We start from the raw sequence: 23,454 nt of genomic DNA, 5'->3' as shown, positions 1-23,454 counted from the left end.
GTTTAGATGGTCACTACTAAGTGTAATAACTTTGTTTTTGAACAGTCTTGTGGCCTGACTTGCTTTCCTCTTGATGCAGGTGTATAAACACCTAGTGACCTCAGTGTCCCCCTAGAATTTTTTAGTAAGGGCAGGCCTTTGTCAGTTTTAGTATTAAACAAAATGCAACTTTGTTGCAACTCTCTCATTGCTTGCTCTTCTTTTGATACTCCAGATGGCTGTAGTCAAGAGGACCTCCTCACAGCAATAGAGTGGCCAGAGATCTTACGGCTATGTCCAAAATGTTGAAAGCAGCCTGGAGATAAGTATGTGTCATAAGCTGAGCCTCAGACAAGAGAATTATATTCCTCCCTGCTGTCATGAGGGAGTTTGTCCATGAATTTAGGTACACTATCCCAATTTAGAACATTTTGCCACCTTGGCATTGCCTACATCAGTACCAAGCACCATGGTTTCAGCCAGGATGGTCCTGTGTACCACGGCCCTCAGCACCGGTCATGTCTTTGGCACTGGCCCCCATATGGCATTGATGGATTCTATTGCCAGACCAGTACCCAATCACAGATATGATTGGCTCTGGGTAGTCTCCCTTTGGTGCTGAATTTAAGGCAGAGCACACTAGAGAGGGACTCTTGAGCTGCAGGAAAATTACTCTCCTCCCACTCCCTCTCAAGTCCATAGTAGAAGCTCCTCCCCAGGCACCTTATTTTGTTTTACTGTACGTACTCAAGTATTGGGCATATTACAAGAGCAATGATTTAAGGTAAAACTGGTAAACTGGGATACACTGCTCCTTAGGGAGCAGTGGATCTGGGATTTCTGAGAATGGCCAGTATCAGGGGCTGGATATGACAGGGGAACAATTCAAAGGGACTCCTGCACGAAGGGGCTCCCCTTGTTAACCTGCAAGGTGAAGACAAGGTTGGCATAACCCAGAGGAAAGGGCTTCAGTGGCTGAAAGGCTGGTGGTGTTAGAGCTAATACCCAGCCACTCCAGGCAAGACTCCTTCTCACTAGAGGCAGGGGGCAATAAGGTGACTGAGCCCTTGGGATCCTGAGAACTGTCACAGCATATTATACCCTAGCCAACAAAGACCCACCCTGACACATTAGAGATAACTCTACCTGTGCGTAGGTGGCTTCTCCCCATTTCTGAAATACTCAAGAGCTTCAAAATAAAGTTCAGACCACACCATTATCTCCTCTTATTCCCTGGTGCAAGCCTATAGGTTAGATGCAAGCTTCAGCGGGGCGGTCCTACAAGCACTCTTCAAGTAGGCCTTCGTTCACTTGCCTCGTAGCTTTCAGATGACTGTTTACGAACAGTGGAATCTGTGTCATCAATCACTCAAAGAAATTACAATTCCTTTACAGTAATTGTAGTTCAAGACATGTTGGGCACACAAATTCTACATCCAGCCTCCTCTTCCCACTCACTGGAGGCCCAAACTCGGGATTCTTATTGGTGAAGGAATTGAGCATGGTCTGCCACCCCCTCACCCCTCTGCTACAGGAACCAAGGTGGCGTGGATGGGCACAGGCATAGCTTCATGGACGCGACTATTCAAAAAAAAAAATCCGATCTCATGCACATATGATGCATGCGCACCAAAAGTGAAATATGTATAGACAACACATTTCAAAGAGCGACAGTTACTGTAAGAAGAAAAGGAGGACTTGTGCCACCTTAGAGACTAACACATTTATTTGAGCATAAGCTTTCATGAAGGCTATAGCTCACTAAAGCTTATGCTCAAATAAATGTGTTAGCCTCTAAGGTGCCATAAGTCCTCCTTTTCTTTTTGCGGATACAGACAAACACGGCTGCTACTCTGAAACCAGTTAGTGTAAGGTGACTTTAAATTACCAGATTTCTACCTGATTTCCAGCCTTATCAACACTTCTGAAGGTATGTTATTTCATCTTTTATTGCAAGACTCTTCGGGCAAAGATTTTTTTTTGCTTTGTAAAGCAGCTAGCAAGCTTTAGGCCAGGGGTCTCAAACACACAGCCTGCAGGCATGCAGCCCAAGAGGTTCTTTCATGTGACCTGCCAAGCGCCCCTCCCCTCCTGCCAGGCCCCCTGCCCCTCTGCCTACCCTGTGGCGCCGTGAGCCCCACGCCGCTCCCTGAAGCAGCCAGAACCATGTCCCCATGGCCCCGGAGGGTGGGGGGGCAGAGGGCTCTCGCTTCCAGGCACCACCCCCCGCAGCTCCCATTGGCTGGGAATGGGGAACCGCAGGCAATGGAGCGGAGCAGAGCGTCACAGGGCCAGGGCAGGCAGGCAGTGAGCCTGCCGTGGCCCCAGTGCACGCCACTGCCACCCCGGAGCAGCTCTAAGTAAGCTGTGCAGGGCCGGAGCCCACACCCCGAAGCACTCCTGCACCCCAACTCCCTGCCGCATCCCACACCCCCCTGCACTCCAACTCCCTGCCCTGAGCCCCCTGCCACACCCTGCACCTCAACTCCCTGCCACACCCACACCCCTCCTGCACCCCCTGGGGGCAGGCAGGGGGCAGAGTTGGGGTGGGGACTTCAGGGAAGGAGTTGGGAAGGGGCAGGGCAGAGCCTCATGGAAGGGGTGGAGTGGGGGCGGGGCTGGGGGCAGCAAGAAGGGGGTGTCAGTGATGCGGCCCTCAGGCCAATGCACTAGTCCTCATGTGGCCCTCATTGTTTATTTGAATTTGAGACCCCTGCTTTAGGCACTGCATAATCATTACCGCGAGGCCCACCGAGTTATACAGCCTCTTGCCATTGTAAGAGCTAGCATAAATGCGGAATATCCCATGTGATATCTGGATCCCTAAACAAAGCAACGGAACAAAACATGTACTGAAAATACAACTCACTATACATGTTAAATCGTTCCAATAACAAACAAGTATAATTACAAAAACAGCTCTCTCTGATGAACACTAACATTTTTAAATCGTGGATTCAACTTTTCAATGAAAGACAGACAAAACTTTGCATTGTTTTGCCCAATGTAAACCAAACCAAACAAAACAAAACTACAGCATTCCAGATACTAACAAGAAACAGACAGAACACTACAATTTAAATAATAAAGCTCATACTTGAAGTACTATGCTATGCATTACTAATCAATGACATGTATGTATCAAGACCTGAAATAATGAGAGCAATAATATTTTACAGTGCAGATAAGTTAATACTTGGGTGATTTAACAGTTTTCACTCTACTGGCTTTTCCACTATTCCCTTTTTTCCAGCTTCCACTTTACAATACCCAGTCCCTTTGTCCATCAAAAATTATCTTTAGTAGATAAAAAGACACATATTAAAAAAAAATCCCAAAACACAAGGGGCACATGCAACCTCTAAAGTAAGTTATTGTATTTGTAAACTCCTTCACCCTGCCCAAGAGGCACAGCTACTCCCCTTCTTTAACTTTTCTCATCTTGCTGATTGAAGACGACTAAACTCTTCTGATCAGGGATTTATTTTGTATACATTTTGAAAAAGTCCAGCACGCTTCTATTCACTGTGTTATAAAAATATTTTTCAAAGCATGTTATAAGTAACTATACTTTATAAATTCATTTGGAATAAAACTAAATCCTGTATCAGAACCATCCACATTAAGGATCTCTATTTAATATCCTGCACTCTGAGTGCACTTCCATTGACATCAATAGTAATTTTGTTACAAAGCATGCAGAATATACCAAAACCATAGTGCTCTTTCAAAAGCCAGCTATTGCCCAAAAAGCTGCAACAATTACTACCAACCTGTTTAAACCCCAAATCCACCTACCTTTAAGATGTTAAAATGCAGCGTGGATAGGATTGCCGGGTGTCCAGTTTTTGACCAGAAGGTCCGGTCGAAAAGGGACCCTGGCAGCTCCAGATAGTACTGCTGACCGGGCCAATAAAAGTCCGGTTGGTGGCATAGCAGGACTAAGGCAGGCTCCCTGCCTGCCATGGCTCCGCGCAGCTCCTGGAAACGGTCAGCATGTCCCTGCGGCCCCTAGGAGCAGGGGTGATCAGGGAAGTGCTGTGTGCTGCCCCCAATGCCGGCTCCACAGCTCCCATTGGCCAGGAACTGCCGCCGGACATGCCGGACTTTACAGGAGCAGTGCGGAGCCAGGGCAGGCAGGGAGTCTGGCCTTCGCCCTGCTGTACCACCGACTGGGAGCCACCTGAGGTAAGCACGGCCCAGCTAGAGCCCACACCCCGAACCCTCTACTGTGTCCCAACCTCCTGCCCCAGATCGGAACCCACTCCCACACTGTAACCCCCTCACAGACCCCCTACTCCCATCCCAACCCACTGCCTCAGGGTGGAACCCCCTCCTGCACCCCAACCTCCTGCCCCATCCCTGTGCTCCCTCCCAGAAGCCACACCCCAACCCTGAGCAGTCAAACTCCCTCCTGGAGCCCGCACTCTGAACCTCCTCCCACACCCCAACCCCAGCTTGAGCCTCCTCCCTCACTGCAAACCCCTCGGCCCCAGCCCGGAGCCCCCTCCTGTACCCAAAAACACACCCCCCCCCTCACAATCAACCCCTACCCCAGCCCAGTGAAAGTGAGTGCAGGTTGGGGAGAACGAGCAAGTGGGGGGGGAGGGAAGTTGGAGTGAGTGGGGGCAGGGCCTCAGAAGGGGCGGGGCCTTGGGGAAGGGGGCAGGGCAAAGAGGCTGGGTTTTGTGCAATTAGAAAGTTGGCAACCCTAAGTGTGGAATGTTTTCTAGATTATAAATAAGATTTAACAGAAGTTATACTTTAATTTTAAAAAAATGATTACTGATAGCCACAGTTATTAGTTTGTCACTAAAACCAACATGCTTACTTTCCCAATTATTTTGCCAGACCAAATATTGAACTTAAAATTATATCCTCAGCTATGTAGTTCCACAATGATATCAATGATGCTGCTATTTAAGCAAAAGCAAAAACACAATCATATTACTTTCTGCTTTTTAGAAAAGTGTGGGAAGTTGAAAAGAACCATGACAAATATTTTTATTTGCAAGCTTCTTATTTCTAACAAAAAGAAAAAATAAGAATGATTTCACAAAACGTAGACGAGAGATTCTTTAAAGTGTTTTCAATTACTGTTTTAACTAACTTGCATCATCCACCATACCTATTTTAAACCAGGATGAAGTTTCTGGAATATGTTCGCTATCTTACTTGGTCTCAGAAAATGTGCTTGAATGGAAGTTATCCTTCACTGACAGAAAAAAATACAATAAAATTGGCTTAAAATAAATTTATTACACAATACAAAAATAAGCCTGAGCAACATACATAAACACATACAATGTAAAAGAAAAATGGAAAACAAGACAAGTAACTTAAAGAACTGAGCCAAACGGTATAACACAAATGCTAAAATGAAGTTTACAGAAGTATTTACATTTCCAATGAAATGTTAATGATGCTGACAAAAGAAAAAAAAACAGCTTAAATGCTTGAATATCAAGAACTGATATTGCCATAACACAGATGAATACTAAATCCTTTATGTACTCAGAAATATCTTCAATAAAAACATTTAATAATTAGCCTCTACCACAACATTCTTTAAGACCCTATTCACAAAACATACATATAAGCGTACAGGAATTGCAATAGTGGATCAGGCCACGATCCAACTAGTTGTGTGACCTATCACCAACAGCCGCCAGTAACAGAAGCTTTTGAAGAGGAGCAAGAAACTGTGGAGAAGGCAGGTCATGGGATAGACTGGCCCAAAGGAAAGTTTCCAACTTATCCACAGTAGTTAGAGGTTGGCTTATATCCCTTCCAAAACTTAAACAAAAATATTCTGGACATTCTTGTTATCCATATAAATGTCCAATCACTCTTTGAATCCTGTACATTTTGAATCCTGTCACATTTATCACCTATGACTTGCCTCCTCTTCTCAAAATTCCATGTATAATTTAAATATTTAAATACTTAAAGCTTTGTGGGTTACCATTTTAAAATCTGAATCCAGTAGAAACAATTTCTCCAACTTCAGCTAGTTTTTAAATTAGTTCCAAATAATGTGAAATCAGCAAAGAATGCATTGAGAGCTATATTAAGTAAACCCTGCCCCACACAGGTACACCTTCATTTTAAAAAAATATTCAGCAAACGAGTTCTTTTCACTAGGGGGCACGGATGCTTTAGCCTGGTCTACACTGGGCGGGGATCGATCCAAGTTACGCAACTTCAGCTATGTGAATAATGTAGCTGAACTTGACCTACTCAGACCTACTCACCGTGGTGTTTTCACCATGGTGAGTCAACTGCTGCCACTCCCCGTCGACTCCGCCTGTGCCTCTCGCAGTGGTGGAGTACAGGAGTCAACGGGAGAGCGTTTGGGGGTCGATTTATTGCATCTAGACTAGATGTGATAAAAATCGACCTCCGCTGGATCCATCGCTGCCCGCCGATCCAGTGGGTAGTGTAGACATACCCATAGGCTCCATCCTGCAATCCCTCTGAATGTTCAATACAAATTAATCAAATACAGCAATTGAGCATATCTGAGGTGTGCACACAGAGTTTTGCTTGCAGTATCTCAGTTACTACTGTTTTACCTTAACTTTCTTATTTATGTAAAACTGTTGATTTTAAGGACATTTAAAGACCTTAACTAACTTTCCCTGGCTCTTACTTTACTGTAAACCTGGAAAAATGTAAGCAAAACAACTTGGATAAAATTATATGCTGAGTTTTCATTCAGTAATTTATGCCATTTTTCTAAAGTGCACTTAACAGTACCTGCTGCATTATTTTACTAGGATTTCAAAGTCCACTGTATGTTAATTTTCTGAAAAGGTTTGCCTAAGCAATTCTATAATTGTATGCTTCAAATGCAAATAGGCCCAATAACAGAACTATAAAAAATATAATGTATTGCTACAAGAAGCTCACTTGGATTCACTCGCAACAGTACTTGTTTATAGAACATCTTAAACAGTACTTCTACATTTTTGTGAGACATGTACTTGTTAGCTATAATCATTCCTTATATGATATGGTCAAGATAGGTTTCCTTATCACCATTCACGGAACGTCTTGCTTTACGCATTTTCTTGTTTTATAAGATCCCAAGTTGTTTTAGAGTGCATCTCTTCCTTTTAATGATTCAGGCTATATCTACCCTACACACCACTTCCAGTAGTGTATAGAGCATATGTTGTAGCTACATACCGCAGTAAAAAGTAGGCCATGCCCACACTGTGGTGTGTAGCTACACATCTCAGTGACAGGCTCTGGCAGGAGTGGGACAGCAAAAGCTTCAGAAGTTCCCCATTGCCAGAGTCTTTCACCACGGAGAGGAAAATGCTCTGGCAAGGGGAAAGCTGGGAAAGGCTCAGCTCTTCCCCACTGCTAAAGTATTTCCTTGTGGCAGAAGAAAGCTCCGGCAGCCGGGTGCTGGCGTGGAAAGGCTCTACAGCAGAGAACTGCCCAAGTCTTCCCCACTCTCCCACATTGGGGCAGACTGTGGCAGGGAGGAGAGTCTTTTCCTGCAGAGGGGAAAGGCTTTGGCATCAAGGAGGCAGCAGGACCCTACATTGCTAAAAATATCAGTGTAGACGGGGGGCACAGCTTGGGAAAGTAGACTATGTACTCACATACATACCCATACCCTTCACCCTGTCTTTCCTCTACTAGTCTAAGCTATGACTCACCAGCTACACTGCTATTTTGTACCCATGCTAGGAGGCCTACGTGGGCATGTGCTCTACATGTCTCAGAGTGGTGTTTAATATAGACATAGCCTTAGTATGTGTGCGCGCGCGCACACACACACACACACACACACACACACACACACACACACACTTTTCTGTCCAAAAGAAAATTACATATGTAGTTTGAGACCTTTATGTAAATACTAAACCAGTAGCTCTTAGAAAGAGATCTGATCAGAAGTTATTTGGGCAGATCTTTGGAATTAACAATAAATTAGGCCTTTGTATGGTGGTTAAGTGGATGGGGGCATGGAACAAAGCATAATCATCTAGAGACAAGGGCAACGGGGGTCAACTATACAGGGAGTGAAGAATTTTACAAGAAAAATCAGCATCAATAGAAACATAAAATGGCTATGCATTGGCCTCTAGAATTCAGAAAATACTGGCTTCCCTGTATATTACCACCTACGTAGTCTGAACTACTTCTAAGTAGGGGTGTCAATTAATTGCAGTTAACTCAAGTGATTGACTCAAAACAAATTAACTCGATTAAAAAAATAATCGCAATATCCATTTAAATTTATTATAAATATTTTTGGATGTTTTTCTACATTTTCAAATATACTGATTTCAATTATGCTAAACACTCATATACCCCTTCATGCTTCGGCCACTGTTCCAGAAGACGTGTTTCCATGCTGACGAAGCATGAAGAGGCATACGAATGTTTAGCATATCTGCACATAAGTACCTTGTAATGCTGGCTACAACAGTGCAATGCAAATACCTGTTCTCACTTTCAAGTGATGACATAAATAAGAAGCAGGCAGCATCATCTCCTGTAAATATAAACGAACTTATTTGTCTTAGCAGCTGGCTGAATGAGAAGTAGGACTGAATGGACTTGTAGGCTCGAAAGTTTTACATTGTTTTGTTTTTGGAGTGTAGTTATGTAACAAAAATAATTCTACATTTGTAAGTTGCACTTTCATGATAAAGAAATTGCACTGCAGTACTTGTATGAAGGGAATTGAAAAATACTATCTTTTTTACCGTGGAAAAGTTTGTAATAACATATAAAGCAAGCACTGTACACTTTGTATTATGCTGTAATTGAAATAAATATATTCAAAAAAGTAGAAAACATCCCAAATATTCAAATAAATGGGATTCTATTAATGAGACTGAAACGGTGATTAATCGCAATTTTTTAAAAATCTCATGATTAATTTTTTTTTAATTGTTTGACAGCCCTACTTCTAAGATTTATGCTGACCATTTCATATCAGATCAAACTGTTCCACAGTTGAACAGTGCATTATTTGAGACTAACATGCTCATAATTTGCAGTAAAAGATAGAAATTTTGTTACTAGGGAAGGATTACACAGAAGTGCAAAGTAGATGAACAAAAACAAAGAAAAGAGGGGGAAACTATTTCTATTAACTTATAAAATTACATTATGTGTATGTGTGTGGGTACATATATAGAGGTAAAAGATATTATAACTGCTAAAATTAATTCAGAGCAAGAAAAGGAATCATCATATTCTTGGACCAACACAGCTAGAACAACTGAAGTACTTTCATTTGCATTCAGTAAGACTTAAAACTGTTTAAAAAGTAATAATCATTACTAATTTTTCGTTGAATATATTTTCTCTTCACCTATCCCTCTAAAACTAAGATTGCTTACATTCTTTAAAATAAAAGTGGAGTGTAGTATTATTAGTAAGGCAGACTTATGAGCATAGCTGGCAGGACAGCTCCTAGAGGATCACTCACAATACTTCAGTAAGAAATCCTTCTCTTCCTAACTTAGCTAACTAAGCAATTAGAGCAGCTTTGCAAGCTACAAAGCTACTTGCTCTTCTATTAATCGAGTATTAACATGCTTAATTTAAAATGATTTGATTAAAAAAAGAATATGGTAATTTTGATAAGAATTTGGTAATTTACTTTGCTTATGTTTGCTAACATGGTGTATCAAAGGGATCTATTTATGCTAAATACATTTTGTAAGTGAAACAAAAAAATACAGGTGCTAATGTCAAGATTCACAAACCTTTCAGGTATACCTATTTGGGGATTCGTCATCTCACTGTATTTTGGTGTACTGTTTTACTTTATGTTCCAGACATATAATATTTGCATTACTCTATGTTCCAGATCTGGTAAGAGGACACATTACAAAATCTTCTCAGAGCTCCATAAAGTCCTCCTTTAATTAATGTATAAATTCTCAAATATATCAAAGGAGTTATCGTTTAAAACATTTAGATTTTTCTGTTTAAAGTAAATTTACTTTAAGGAACCATGAAAGCTGGTTGACAGATTTTTTTAAAATGTCAATATTCTATTTTTGGTATAGCATATACAGTATTCACACAATATTAAAAAAAAGTTTGTATATAAACCAAAAATATCAACGAAAACAACACAACTGAAGTTGTTTAATCTAGAGATGCTTGAGGGCTTTTAAAATGAAGAAATTTATGAAACTATAACCCATTCCTTTAGTTTTGCTCTCCCCGACCTTCCATTCTATACACTATGGTTCTGGAGATGTCCTCGTTTGACTCAGGTGACACTTTTTTCCACACTGTGCCTTTCAAAGCAAGTTCTTGCTGGAGACTTTCATAGTCCAATGGTCCAAAGGAATGCTAGTTGTTCAAGCAACATACATTATTTATTAGTGTACTTGAAGAAAGCAAATCTGCGTGTTACTGATATTTGCAATCAATGCCAAAAGCCTGAACTTTCCACCCGTCTCTACCTCTTGACATGTTATTACAAATAGTTATGGTCTGTTTTCCAGCTACACATAAAGTTCAAATTCCATATCAGATAGTTATAAAGAGAAATGTACATGCAAATAAAAACAAAACATCTTTCATATTACTGTATCTTCCCTTTGGGAGACCTCCATATCCCTGTAAAATCCTTAAGGAAAACCTTTCACTATTTGCCTCCTACCCTCAAGCACCCATAACACTTCTACTACCCTTTATTCCAAAAGAATGGAGTGACTCTTCAGAGCCTGAAAACAGTACTCCTTAATAAGGGACACTAATATAGAGTAAAATGAGGTTATTTTCCCAGCCACACAAGTGTTGAGTGCACTCCCTCTACAACCCTCTGCGGGTATGTCTACACTTGGAGCTGGAGATGTAAACAGCAGGTCCAGTAGACCTTCCCACACTAGCTCTGATTGAGGTAGTGTGCTGAAAATAGAGAGCAGCTGCGGCAGCATGAGCAGCAGAAAGGGCTAGCTGCCCCGAGTTTGACCCCACTTGAGACACCAGGCACTTGCCCCTCCCACCACCACAGCTACATTTCCATTTTTAAAAAGAAAAGGAGTACTTGTAGCTCACGAAAGCTTATGCTCTAATAAATTTGTTAGTTTCTAAGGTGCCACAAGTACTCCTTTTCTTTTTGCGAATACAGACTAACACGGCTGCTACTCTGAAACATTTCCATTTTTAGCACTCTAGCTTGATGGTGCTAGCATGGGTATGTCTCCTCGAGCCGGATTTTACACCTCTGATTTCAGTGAGATCAATGTGAAAAATACTGACCCAGGATCTCATGCACAGCAGTGCAGAACAAAAAGACTAAGCTACCAGTTGGCCAAATTTTTATTAAAAAGTAAGCAGAACAGTGAAATTCATCCTGAATATTAAAATACCATACACCCACTCTAGCTGGGGAGAAGAAAGGCTGAAGTCTTTAGCAATTATGAATCTTACACAAAATCTTGTAACTGTTTAAACCTCATCACAGATATGGCAGTCTTTGTTACAAATAAACTGTGCTCTGGTGAAACTAGACTGATAAGCTTAACTTAACTTTAAGTCTTGATGCAATACATGTCATTGAGCAGTTTTATGTTTACAGATGAACCTTACATTTTCCAGCTGACAACTATACAAAGTAGTCATTAAAAGAACATATTTAGCTTACCCGCTGATCGCCACCTTCTCTGCGAGGATCAAGCTTCTTTGCAAAGTGCCTCAAGTTATCATAATTATGGAAATTGCACAAAGAAACCAGATCCTGAAAACAGTCAAAAATAAACTACATCATCCTTTGTCTACTGTATAGTTCATTATTTTCTCAACTGAGATTGATAATGCACACACTTTAAATATTTTTGCTTAACAACAAATATGACTTACTTAGCTAAGTTCCTGACTTACACAAGAAGCCTCTTGTTACTCTCTTCATAAATGTCCATGTCTTCCATACATTGGTAATAAAGACATGTTTTCAGGTTGTAATAATAGTGTTAATTTTTTTAATAACTGAATTATTGCTGGTATTTGAAAGAAAGCTAACTTATACCAATATTTCACTGTACAGGTATTACAGCATTTGGTTTTGTAATGTATACTTCACAAACACTTGCAAGGTGCTATATATCACAGTAACACAAGACCTGTGATAGGGAGCTGAACAAGGAAGATTCAATGCAACAGTTGATTTTAATTAAACTAGAATCACTGTAGGGAAAGACATTCACAAGTATTATGGCAAGTAGTTTTTCCATGCTGTTGTAGTTTAAAGAACAAATTTATTTATATATATTTATAGCTATTTATTTGCAGCAATGTGAAGGTTGCCAATCAGTTATTAGGTCTTTCTTTATTAATAACAGTTGTTTTTTAAAAATAGTTTGATTTTAACTGGAAAGTATTGTTTAATATAGACTTAAAGCAAACATATCTAGACTGAAAAATAGTAAGAGACAATGTATTGGCGCACACACACCAGAATGAGGTGCAAACTTGGATTGTTTATGCAGCTGAAACAGAAATCACGTGAATGAAGTACTCTAAATGTTGCACAATGCTCTAAATATTGTAGTATCCTTTGTTAAGGTCTTTGATTGTCTGAGTACCGCCTAATTTGCACTGCTACCGCTGTAGGGAGAAGAGGAAGAGGCAGAAGGCATCCCTGCCATGTTCCTCTCTCTGTTTGGAAGGCCAGTGATGTGTCACCATTAATTACTACTGTGGCAAATGAAGTATTGTACAAGTTCTCTACCATCTTAAGAGGCTGGCCAGAGTCCAAATATTCCTAACACTGGCACCAAACAGGGCCCTTCAATTTTTTAAAGGTCATGTCTGCAGCAAAAGAAAAGGTAAGGATGCTTGTTTGACAGCTGTCTCTGTGGAGACTTTCAACCCATCTTCTTTCTTCCCAAACACAGAAGTATGATATTGGCCAAAATATAAGCAACACCATTCCCATTTTATTATTAGCCGCCAAAGGCCCCAGTAAGCAGTGCTAAGTAAATGAAATTATCGTTATTCTAACATACTGGAGCGAAGTGGAGTCTGTTAGAGTGTCTTTCTGTGAATAATACATAAAAAATGTCTCTATACAGAAGACAACCGTCAGCTTTGTCTTTGCTACAGACTGGACCTTTGAAAAACTGATGTCCCTGTTTGATGCCAGTGTTAAGAATATTTGGACTATGGCAAGCCTCTTTAAGATGGAAGAGATCTTGTGTTCTATATATCAAAGAAATCAGTGCCATTCTCATGTCACAAGACATTACTCCTTTAACTTTCTTCATGAACATTTTTTCCAAGATCGGTTTCACCATGTTTTCTAAATATTTGCATAGTCCGATAATAAATCTAATTTGAATTACAGCCATGAAAGTCAGAAAACAAGACAGCTTTTCAATCTCAGATCAGGTCAGACTGGAATTACGTACATGAACAAATTTAAGGATTTCATTTAAGTTCAGTTAGGCCTTAGCCATGTTAACCAATTAGGTAAATGTTGGCTGCAAAAGACAAATTATTGAAAGTTAGAGGAAGCCTTCCTTACATGACAGAAGTGAATCCCTTTAACACTGTTGCCCATTTTGTCCAAAGGAGGTGACCAGCACATCAGACCCATAACATTAGGAACAACCAGAAGAATGCCACCAGCAACTCCAGATTTTGCAGGAAGACCAACCTGTAGGAAGTTAAAGACTTAGTATACTATGTTAACATTCTAGTCTGTTGTGTTATTCGTAACATTTAGCACACAAAAAATTTTTATATAGCACTTTAGTTGAACATTCCCAGAACATTTTCTAAGTTGGGTAAGCATTATTATCCTTGACAGATAAGGCACATGGAGAGACAGAGTAGCAATTACATTGCTCGTTTAAGGTCAGACAGCATATTAGTGGTTCAGCAAGAACTATACCCCAAGCCTGATCATCTCAGTAGAGAAGTGAAACATACACATAGATATCCAACAAGTCATTGATAATTTGCAACAATGACAGTGCTACAAAATACTATTAGTGCAAAGATCCCTTTTGTTTAACCTTGACAGTTTAACACGACTTGGGTGTGCCTGCGTGCATGCAATATTTTACCACCTAATTAAGGATTTCACCAGTTATAACATTTGTTTGGATAAAAACTAAATTGAATAAGCAATGTAGATATTGCTCTTGTAAGAGATGACTTATATCTTTGAAGCCCAACCTATATTTTTAGGCTGAAAACAGTACTTGTCTGAAATACCTTGAAGTGATTAATTTCACGATGCTCTAAGTAACAGATTTTTAAAAAATGTGTTCAACTTCTGATTAATTCACGTAACAGCTTAAGTATAAAAAGATCAATCCTGGAATGTTTCTTTAAAAGCCAGTCTAGATTAATTTCACTTGCCAGATACAATTAGCATCCAACAGTTACTCACATGGAAGGCAAACTGTCCTGAGAAGTCATACATGCCACAGGAATGCATTAGACTCAAGGTATTCCGGACTGATTCAGGGCTCAGTACTCTTTCACCAGTAATTGGGCAAAAGCCACCATTAGCCAGAGTTGCTGCCATCACACTAGCCGATTCACACGTCACTTCAATAGAACACAGCTAATGGAAGGGAAAAATAATTCTTATTTGTATGTATAAACTCTATGTATATACAGTATGCTAAAGGTTAACAACTGGAGGTCTATATACTAGCATCATTACATGAGTTGATCTGTATCACTGAATAATGATTATTTTTTTGTCTCAGACAAAATGGTTGGGCTGTTTTCTGACAAGTTTTGGGGAAAATGCTGTTTTGCCCATTTTAAAAAATTTTGGTGAACTTTTCTTTGAAAAGCTCTAGCATCCCCACAGTTTGCGGCAGCTATTTAAAATTTGGCAATGGATGGCTTTTTTCAGAAATACGTCTTGTGCGAGCCGCATGAAAATCTGTCCGAATTAGGCCAAATTATAAGCCTTTGAAAAAATGAAGATTGTACATGCTCAGTAGGAAATTATTAGATTTTAGCAGCGCAATTCCCAGAAAATTCTCTCTTTTCCAACCATGCTCCAGGTGGCAGCTGGACCGGACTTTCCCTGAAACTGCAGCTCTGGGCAGCAGGCAACGTTGGGTCAGGGCACCTGAGCCGAGACCTGTCCTCTCCGGTGCTCCCAATGACCAGCCGCTGAACACAGGCAGCACTGAAGAGGAAACTGCCTGATTCACATGCAGAGGGGGTAAGAACCAGAAGTGTTTGTGTGTATTTCGGGTAGGGGAGAACAGATTGAAAAAGGACCTAAGGAGGGGAGCAGAAGACACCACAATGACATGACAGATTGGAGCAGGAGATGGTGCCAGGGGGAATGACATCTAGGACAGGCTTGGCAAACAGACTGAGAACAACGGGGGTCATGGAAGGAGGTGAGGGGAAGGGAAGATACATGCAGCAAAGAGTTGGGGTGCAGGGAAAGAACTGGGTTAGGTTGGACAAAGAAACTGAGAAAACTGCCGTGGTTGAGGGCGGGGAGTAGACAAACACTGAGATTGGATGAGGAACTGGAGAGATTAGGAGCCATTGCGATTGGGAATGTGGGCAGGGAGGTGGTATGTGAAAGGAGGCCAGAGGAGGGGACAGATCAGATAAGCAGAGGGCTGGGGAGAAGACTGGGCAAAGAGACTGGGATGAGAAGCCTGAGGAGTGGAGACTGTAACCAGCTAGCTGACGACAATAGCTGAGACAAGAAGCCAGCAATGAGACAGAGACAGGACTGGGACAAGAACAGGTTTGAGGGCACAGGGCAGAAGGAGGTCACAAGCTTGGTGGGAAATGAGCAAAAGATTCTGTGTCCGTTAAAGCACATTTCCTCTAGAGCCTACAATGGAATCCAAGATTCCCGAGTCTCACCATTCTTCTGCTATCAGCAAGTATCTGTGAAACCCACTGGCAAAAGTGTCCCATATTCCCTCTAGAGCTAGTCTACAGAGAATGACAAACTAGTATTACTCTGTTAGCTCAAGTGGCAAGAGCTCTGAGTAGTAGATCTAAAGGTTCCAACCCTTCTTATAAACTGTGTGGAAGTAAATGTGTCACATGATGGAATCTGTTATTTCAGTTTGCTTTAAAAAAAAAAAGCTAGGAAATTACACTGAAAACTGTTAGATATTAAGGTTACAAAATCAATCATTCAAATAGACAGGAAATGACAAAATTAAGATTGCTTGTGTAAACATAATTTACCTTCCTTATATGCATTATACTACAGTCTTTAATTACTTGACAGCTTACTATTTTCTCCACAGTACCAGATTTATTCACTGCACAGGATGGACCTGCTCTGAGGATGAAACAGGGTTGTGTAGTGAAAGAAGCTGTTGTCTGCAGGACCATGGCCTCATTTGTTGCAAAAGCTGGAAGGGAGTGTAGTGAATAAGCTATATAGTTTGTAAGAAGACAAAGGACGGTCTCACGGCTAACAAAGATGAATGCTGAAGTGGAAAACTGGATTCTATCCCTATGTATGGCACAGAGTTCTTATGGGATGCTGGGCAAGTCACACCAAACTTTTCACAGGTGGTCACTAATTATGTGTTCCTCATTTTCTGGAGGCCTGAACTGAAACCATGAAGTCTGATTTGCAGAGTACTGAGCACTCACAGCTGCAACAGAAGTCAATGTGAGCTGTGCTTGAATATATAAATTGTTATATAACGCTAAGTACACTTTGAGATGCCTAGGAATGGATTTTTCAAATTGGGCATCTAAAATTAGTGGATACTTTTACCTTAATCTCTTTGTGCCTTGATTCCCATTTGTAAAATGAAGTAATACCTTCTCAGCTCATAGGGATGTTGTGAAAATAAATTAATGTCTGTGAAGCACTCAGATGCTACGATGAGCAACACAGAAAAGCACATGATGAAATAAAAAATTCTAAATTCAGAGCAGGTTTTGAATAGAGTATAATAAACAAGGTATAGGACTACATACTGACAATGAGAAAGAATATGGAACTAGCTGTTCACCAAGGGAGGACAGTCCATTTTGTGCACTGAATGAGACTTAGGTCCTGTAAGGAAAAACCTGTGATATTAGAATGTATCAAAATACATAATAAATACTACAGCTCTTAAATGCTAGCGCAATCCAGAACATGTTACTACTATTCTGGACTCACTTTTACTGTTTACTAACAACAATTCTTTGACCTGAATATTAGTTTGGCCTTGTCTAGCTGAGGTAATAAAGGCAAACACTAAACTGGCCTCACAGTGCTGATGCAGCTTATCATAGATAAATGAAATAGTCAATAGGTCAAGAATCTACAGGAGTCACTTCCCCACCCATGAATGTTAAGATAAAGCTAATGTTCAGAAATACGCTGCTCAGAGTTAAGCAGATAAGAGGGAGTAATATGAACCAGAAACATGCTCCTTTTCAAAACATTGTTCTTGACTTGTTAGTGCTTCAAATTTGACAGGGACGAAATGACAAAGGCAAAATCTAGTCAGTCTGTGGACAGTTTACAGCATGCACAACATGAATGGTCAGTGGATTATCTGTGGAAAACCTCTGCTTGCCAAGTTTTTGTGTCATGACAAGTGCAATTATTTTAGATGAAAGCAAAGCAAAAAAAGGGCTATTTGACTGTTTACACAATATAGTTCCTTGTTTGGCTCATAAAAATTCATTAAACAAGAGAGAGAAGGGGTGCAAAAGTGTTGCCTCGTTTTGAATACTACCCTCAAACTTGAAATTAAAAATTTGTATACATATTATTCTCACAGCAGAAACTTGCTAATTCACACAACCGATGGAGACTCAAAAGTTAGTTTTAATTTAGTTTACGAGTTTAATACATCAAATGTTCTCTGTTCATTCAAAAAAATAGGTATTAATGAGCTCCTTTATATCTATGATTAATTCAGTTTGTGCTGCTTACACTTTCAAAACTTTATTTCAATTCCATTATAAGAACTCAAGATTAAATAAGAATCAGTCACCTGAAAGTAGAAGTCTAATACAGCAACCATGTCTGTGCCTTCTGGAAAACACTGGGAAAAGAAGTAAAAGTAACCTTTTAAACATGTTGATTATATCGAGACAGTAAATCAATTTTAAACTAAAGAGATTTAAAAAAATATATCAAATAAATTCCAGCCAGTGTTTAAAACATTAGTTTTAATTTTAAAATCTTGCCAACACTTATACGAATGTTTAAAGAGAAAACTTTAACGTTAGGAAAATTAAATGACATTCTGTTTAAAAGATGCAACTGTTAGATAGCTTAATACTCTCTAGCTACTAAAACACCTTTATGTACGACTTGAAGCATAGAATCTTTAACATATATGGCAACACCTAAAAACACCTAATGCATTTAAAAAAAAGTCACTTGTACTGATCTTTAAAAAAGTACAGGACATGACTTTAGAATCAATAATCTAATATGCAGAAATGAGATCTGGGCTGTTCTGCAAGATTACCTAAATATATGTCTACATTCGCTCCAAATTGTATGAAACAAACATACTTGCAAACTCTTGTACAAAACATACCCTGTATTCTAAACCATGTAAATAAAACCCAGATTATAAAATATAATGCCAAAAATTCAGAGGCCAACATTCTGAGCAGTAAAAGTCTTGCAAAACCAACAAACAAAAGATAAATAACCTTCTTTTCTTTCAGGTAGTAGCCAATTGCAAAATTTCGATCTCCACTCTCTCTTTCAGACTGGAACCTGAAAAGAAAAAAAAGTTTTCAAATACTTGGATTGTAGAGAAGCACAATGGTGAGAGGGTTTTTTGTTTGTTTGTTTTAAACTTATGGGCAAAGGCAGATGTCAACAAAAAAGAAACCGGCAGAGAGCACTGAAAAGCACAATTTTGTATTAGTTAAAAATCAAGCATTAAAAAAGGTATAGGAATACTGGACTCATCAGGTTGTGCACTAGCTTGTCTATGTAACCACACCATCTCAACACTGTTACCCTCATCCTCTGTCCTGCTGCTCCAAACTGAAGCCAATGGTAAAATTCCTAATGAATTAAAGAATGCAGGAACAGACCCACTGTTCATTAAACCCATTCAAGTCAAGTCTTGTCTTGAAATTAGACTGTATGTTGCTCAGGACAAGGAGTGTGTTTTATGTTTATACAGCACGTTAGACAACATTGCACCTGTGGCTCCCCCTCCAGGCCCAAATTTTAGTTAGGGGTATATAGTAAAAGTCATGGACAGGTCACAGGCCATGAATTTTTGTTTACTGCTTGTGACCCATCCATGATTTTACTAAAAATATCCGTGAGTAAAACAGTCTTAATTATCAACAGTAAAAATGACCAGTGTTTGTTTCATTCACTCTACTACTGTTTAGCAAAACTCTGAGCAACAACACAGGCACCTTCTCTCTGCAGACCTGGAAAGATACTGCATTAATTTATACTTGGTTCACACATGGAGGTTACCCTGGCAACCACAGAAATTTAAGTGTCATTTTTTAAAATACAAGATTAAATTCTGAAGAAATTGACAGTATAATGTGAATTAAAGTTTACTGTAATTCAATAACACTCTCTCTCTGGTAGAAGAGTAAATAACTATGCTTTTATCAGTGCAAAATCTAACACAATAAGGCTCAGAACTGAACTTTAACAGTTGAACAGTATCTACTTTTACTGGTTACCAATAAAATATACATAGTGTATGTAAGCCGATTTACAGGTAGACCAGTACATTTTGAAACAAAAGCACAAGACCTTTTTCTTAAAAGTAACACTGAAAGAGGCAAGACAGTAAAAGAAAGGAAAAGGAAGGACATACGACAGTGAAATACAATGAATATACACCTCCTTGTGATTTATGCAAGTACAATCAAGAGGTATCTGACAGTTAGAAAAAGGGAATCGGGTAGAGGCTCAAGTCAACAGATAGGCAGCTACCTAGGGGTGCATGTCACTGAAGTAGTGGTCTGAGTGTCTGAACAGGGTGCAGGGACAGGGAGGGTCTGGGTGAACACGTGGACAATCTCACATTTGCATGAGGCTCTTCTCCCATTAAAATTATGTTCATAATTAAAGAAGTCTTAATGAAAGCTATCAGCTGCCACAGTAAGCATTCCTGTATCAACTACACTCAGGTAAATTACAATTACCTCTCTTCCACCCAAACCAATCAGCATCCAAAATTCCCCAATGCTAACGAGCACACTTAAGGTTTTCATAGCAGTGTTGCCTCACGTAGCCCTCAGAATAGTGGAAATCCTGCAGTTGTAATAGAAAAGCCTAGTTTTCCTGCAGGAACCCTACATAAGAGTTCCATAAGGGGAGTTTCGCCATCTTAAAAAGATTAAATAAATAAAAAACCCAATAAATAACAACTGTGTAAAAGAATGCTTTATAATCCTTTCGGTACAACTAATGTTAAAGTCGGCAGTTTCATTTTTGGTATGAATGCTAGGCTTACACAGTTTTGATCTGTAGTTCCCACATAAACAGCACTCAAAGGGAGAAGACTCTCAAAACCTAAGAGGGAACCACTGTTGTACATAAGATTTAATCAAAATTATTATCAAAGAGACTGTCGTACATTAAGTACCACAAAAATGAACATATATTTAAATCAGAAAAATGTAAATCATATTAGTACTGAAGTAAGATCTTAAATATAAAGGGTGAAATCCTGTCTCCACTGAAGTCAACTGGAGCCTTACCATTGACTTAAATGGGGCCACGTTTTCACCCTAGATATTTTACCACCAAACCTCAAACAAAAACAAAAAATACTCACGTGGCATTACTGAATCCAACATACTCATTACCAGCCATATTATTCATAAACTGCATCATCTATAAAAAAAAAAAAGCATCCCAAAAATCTTCAGATCTGATAACATCATAACTCAGACCAAATTTTTAACCTGGCCTTAATTGAGACTGTTTTGGGGCATACAGAGAAAGTCATTATGATGTCTAAATACCAAATTGCACCTACAATCAGATAGCTGTTTAAACAGCTCAAGTGCCACCTGCAATTTGAAGGCAAAAATTCCATGAGGACAATGTGAGCCCCTGTATCATCAAATCTAAATATGATAAACAGCACCAGAATTTTTTAATATTCACTTACATAGTCAAATTTTTCTGCATTATTTGCTCCTTGCTGAAAGGAAAGGAAAGAATATTTACAAGAATTGTTAACATACAAAAACTATCGTCAGAAGTTCACTTAATATAATTAGTTTTTTTACTTGTATATAACTAATAAAGACAAACGTATAAAGATATTTAAATATAAATTACTACAATCATTTTGTATATTAATATAATTACAAGAAAAACAATTAAAAAGTTAGGAGAGTAAATAGCTCAGATAACATTCATACAAAGAATGCTACAAGATGTTTTTATCAAATACCTTGTATATAGGGGATGGATTTAATCAGAAAGAAAGGTATGCTTTATTTTAAGTGCTCTCTATTCAACACAACATATTGACAAAGAATAGTATATAGTAATATACGTGACACACATACAAATTTATTGTGATCAATGTTCCTTTAATGAACATAACACTGGATTACAAGCATAGAGGTTAAAAATCTTGTCTTTAATTTATATTAGCGCTGAGCACAGAAACTTTATAGGCTGGAGTCTGAATTTGTTTCCTATGGTTAGTGTTCATGCTAAAAATTTAATTCAGATGGACGACTTAAAATAAAGTGTTACCTTTACTATAAAAATAACTTCACTTAATTTAAGATAAGTATCCTACCTATATAAAGAAACTGATTATTTGGGTTAGCAAAATACGGTATTATTCAAAAGCTACAATTTTAGAATCTTAAAACCTCAAGTGACAAAACACTAAAACTACATCAACATTTTGCTAGCAATGTTTTTGTTAAAATTAGTTCTTAAGGATTTTTTCTTAAATTTGGTAAATGCCAGTGAAAGATATATTGGCCCTTATCTCAATTTCTGATAACTGACCTGCCATAAATTCTTATGGGGGGCCCAAAAAATAAAAAAAGCTCATGCATTTTACTTTGTTTTGAAACAGCCAAGCAGCTTCATTTTAATTTAAGTTCATAAAACAACAGATTAAAAATCTGAAATCATATCAGTTGGAATCATATAAACTAATAGACAATATACATCAGAGGTTTGTTTTATAAACCACTTCAGTATTGAAGATATTCTATTTAGATAAATCTTTTTGGCTAGCGTATTATCTCAAACAAATCAAGAAACATTACTCACACTATGTTTAGTATAGGGAAAACAAAAAAAACGGAAGCTTTGCATGTACCAGCATTTTACTTAATGAAATGCATAAAGCCAGTTTCATTTCCCACTCTACAAGTGGATTAAGGTGTTGCACATAACCTGTGAAGCCCTACGCATCAACTCATCTACAAGAGAATGTGCAGTCACACGTGTACGATTCCTAGCTGAAAGGAATACCACACTGCTGTGCCAAAATGATGTGCCAATGGTCCCTTACGCTTATAAAATAAAAGCTAATAATAATCTTACTCTTGGAGCCAATAATCTCTAGCTAGACAATATATAACAAACAGGTATGCTAAAAAAAATTCACAATACATTTCATCAAAATGTCTTGTATAATATACCAGAATACAAGCCTTAAAAATGTAATGCCAAATCTGTTCAATGAAAAATAATTAAAAAAAGAAATTACCAACTTCATTGAACTGTTGCAGTTGTCAAAATATTCCATAGATCCTAATGCTGTAAAATATGTAACAACATTTAAACCACAAAAACCTTTTCAACCTTTTAAATGCACAATGAACATCTTTTTGGGAAATTGGGTCAGCATTAGTTATGGGATGCTGCATCAATAATCATAGGGTTAGACATTTAAAATAAAATGAAATAAGTTATGCTTTTGTTAAAAAAAGGGAGGAGAAAGATCATGCTTTGTGCAAAAACAAAAATACACAGTATTTCGGTTCTTTCTTGCCCAAGTGAAAAAATCCTTTACACTTTATTAAACTGATTTTACTAACAAAATATAAACATGATGGGCAAAAGTCAGATGTATGATTAATATACGAGTACTAACTATTTTCGTTCCAGCATTTAAAAAATTCATTTTTCTCTTTGTCTTTTTGAAGCACCATCTGAGTTCACACTGCGGGAAGATAATCACTTTTACACAGCATCTTCTGTATATAGGTACTAACAAGCATGTTGATCAGCTGATGTACAGGACGTGATCCTGTACATATGCTTTCTTAAGTTTAAACATACAAGTAGCCCCACTGATTTCAATGAGGCTACTTATATGCTTAAAGTACATGCATAAGTGACTGCATGATCGGAGCCTATATATACACAATATAATTCAGAAAAAGAACAAAAAGTTTTATTTCCATTATGTGTTGATAACTACAGTAGTGTCAAAGGAAGCATACCACCCACCTTCTAAATCAACAGGACACAGAGACAACACATTTTATGATTGAAGTTCAAATATAGATACTAAAATTTACCTTTGA

At 38.7% G+C, this 23,454-nt stretch overlaps 1 protein-coding gene across 7 annotated transcripts in view; it reads right to left on the bottom strand.

Moving 5' to 3' along the window:
- Window positions 1-23,454, bottom strand: part of GLS (glutaminase) — a 100,414-nt gene that overhangs the window by 32,565 nt on the left and 44,395 nt on the right. For 5 of the 7 annotated variants that reach the window (XR_006278063.1, XM_038422783.2, XM_043505487.1 and 2 more), the window contains 7 exons: window positions 21,057-21,089; window positions 20,718-20,776; window positions 18,604-18,670; window positions 17,931-17,981; window positions 14,372-14,548; window positions 13,499-13,630; window positions 11,621-11,713 (listed from right to left, as the gene is read on the bottom strand). Coding sequence is in view for 6 of the 7 variants with exons in the window: in XM_038422783.2 (XP_038278711.1) it covers window positions 11,621-11,713; window positions 13,499-13,630; window positions 14,372-14,548; window positions 17,931-17,981; window positions 18,604-18,670; window positions 20,718-20,776; window positions 21,057-21,089 (612 nt within the window). In the remaining variant the exon portion in view is untranslated. Of the gene's footprint in view, window positions 1-9,297; window positions 10,321-11,620; window positions 11,714-13,498; window positions 13,631-14,371; window positions 14,549-17,930; window positions 17,982-18,603; window positions 18,671-20,717; window positions 20,777-21,056; window positions 21,090-22,631; window positions 22,682-23,454 lie in introns of those variants that run through there. The other 2 variants (XM_043505489.1, XM_038422784.2) reach the window with 2 other exon arrangements.

Source organism: Dermochelys coriacea, chromosome 11, assembly GCF_009764565.3.
Source record: "Dermochelys coriacea isolate rDerCor1 chromosome 11, rDerCor1.pri.v4, whole genome shotgun sequence".
In the NCBI taxonomy this organism is placed as follows: Eukaryota; Metazoa; Chordata; order Testudines; family Dermochelyidae; genus Dermochelys; species Dermochelys coriacea.
This window is presented reverse-complemented; position numbering and strand designations above follow the sequence as displayed.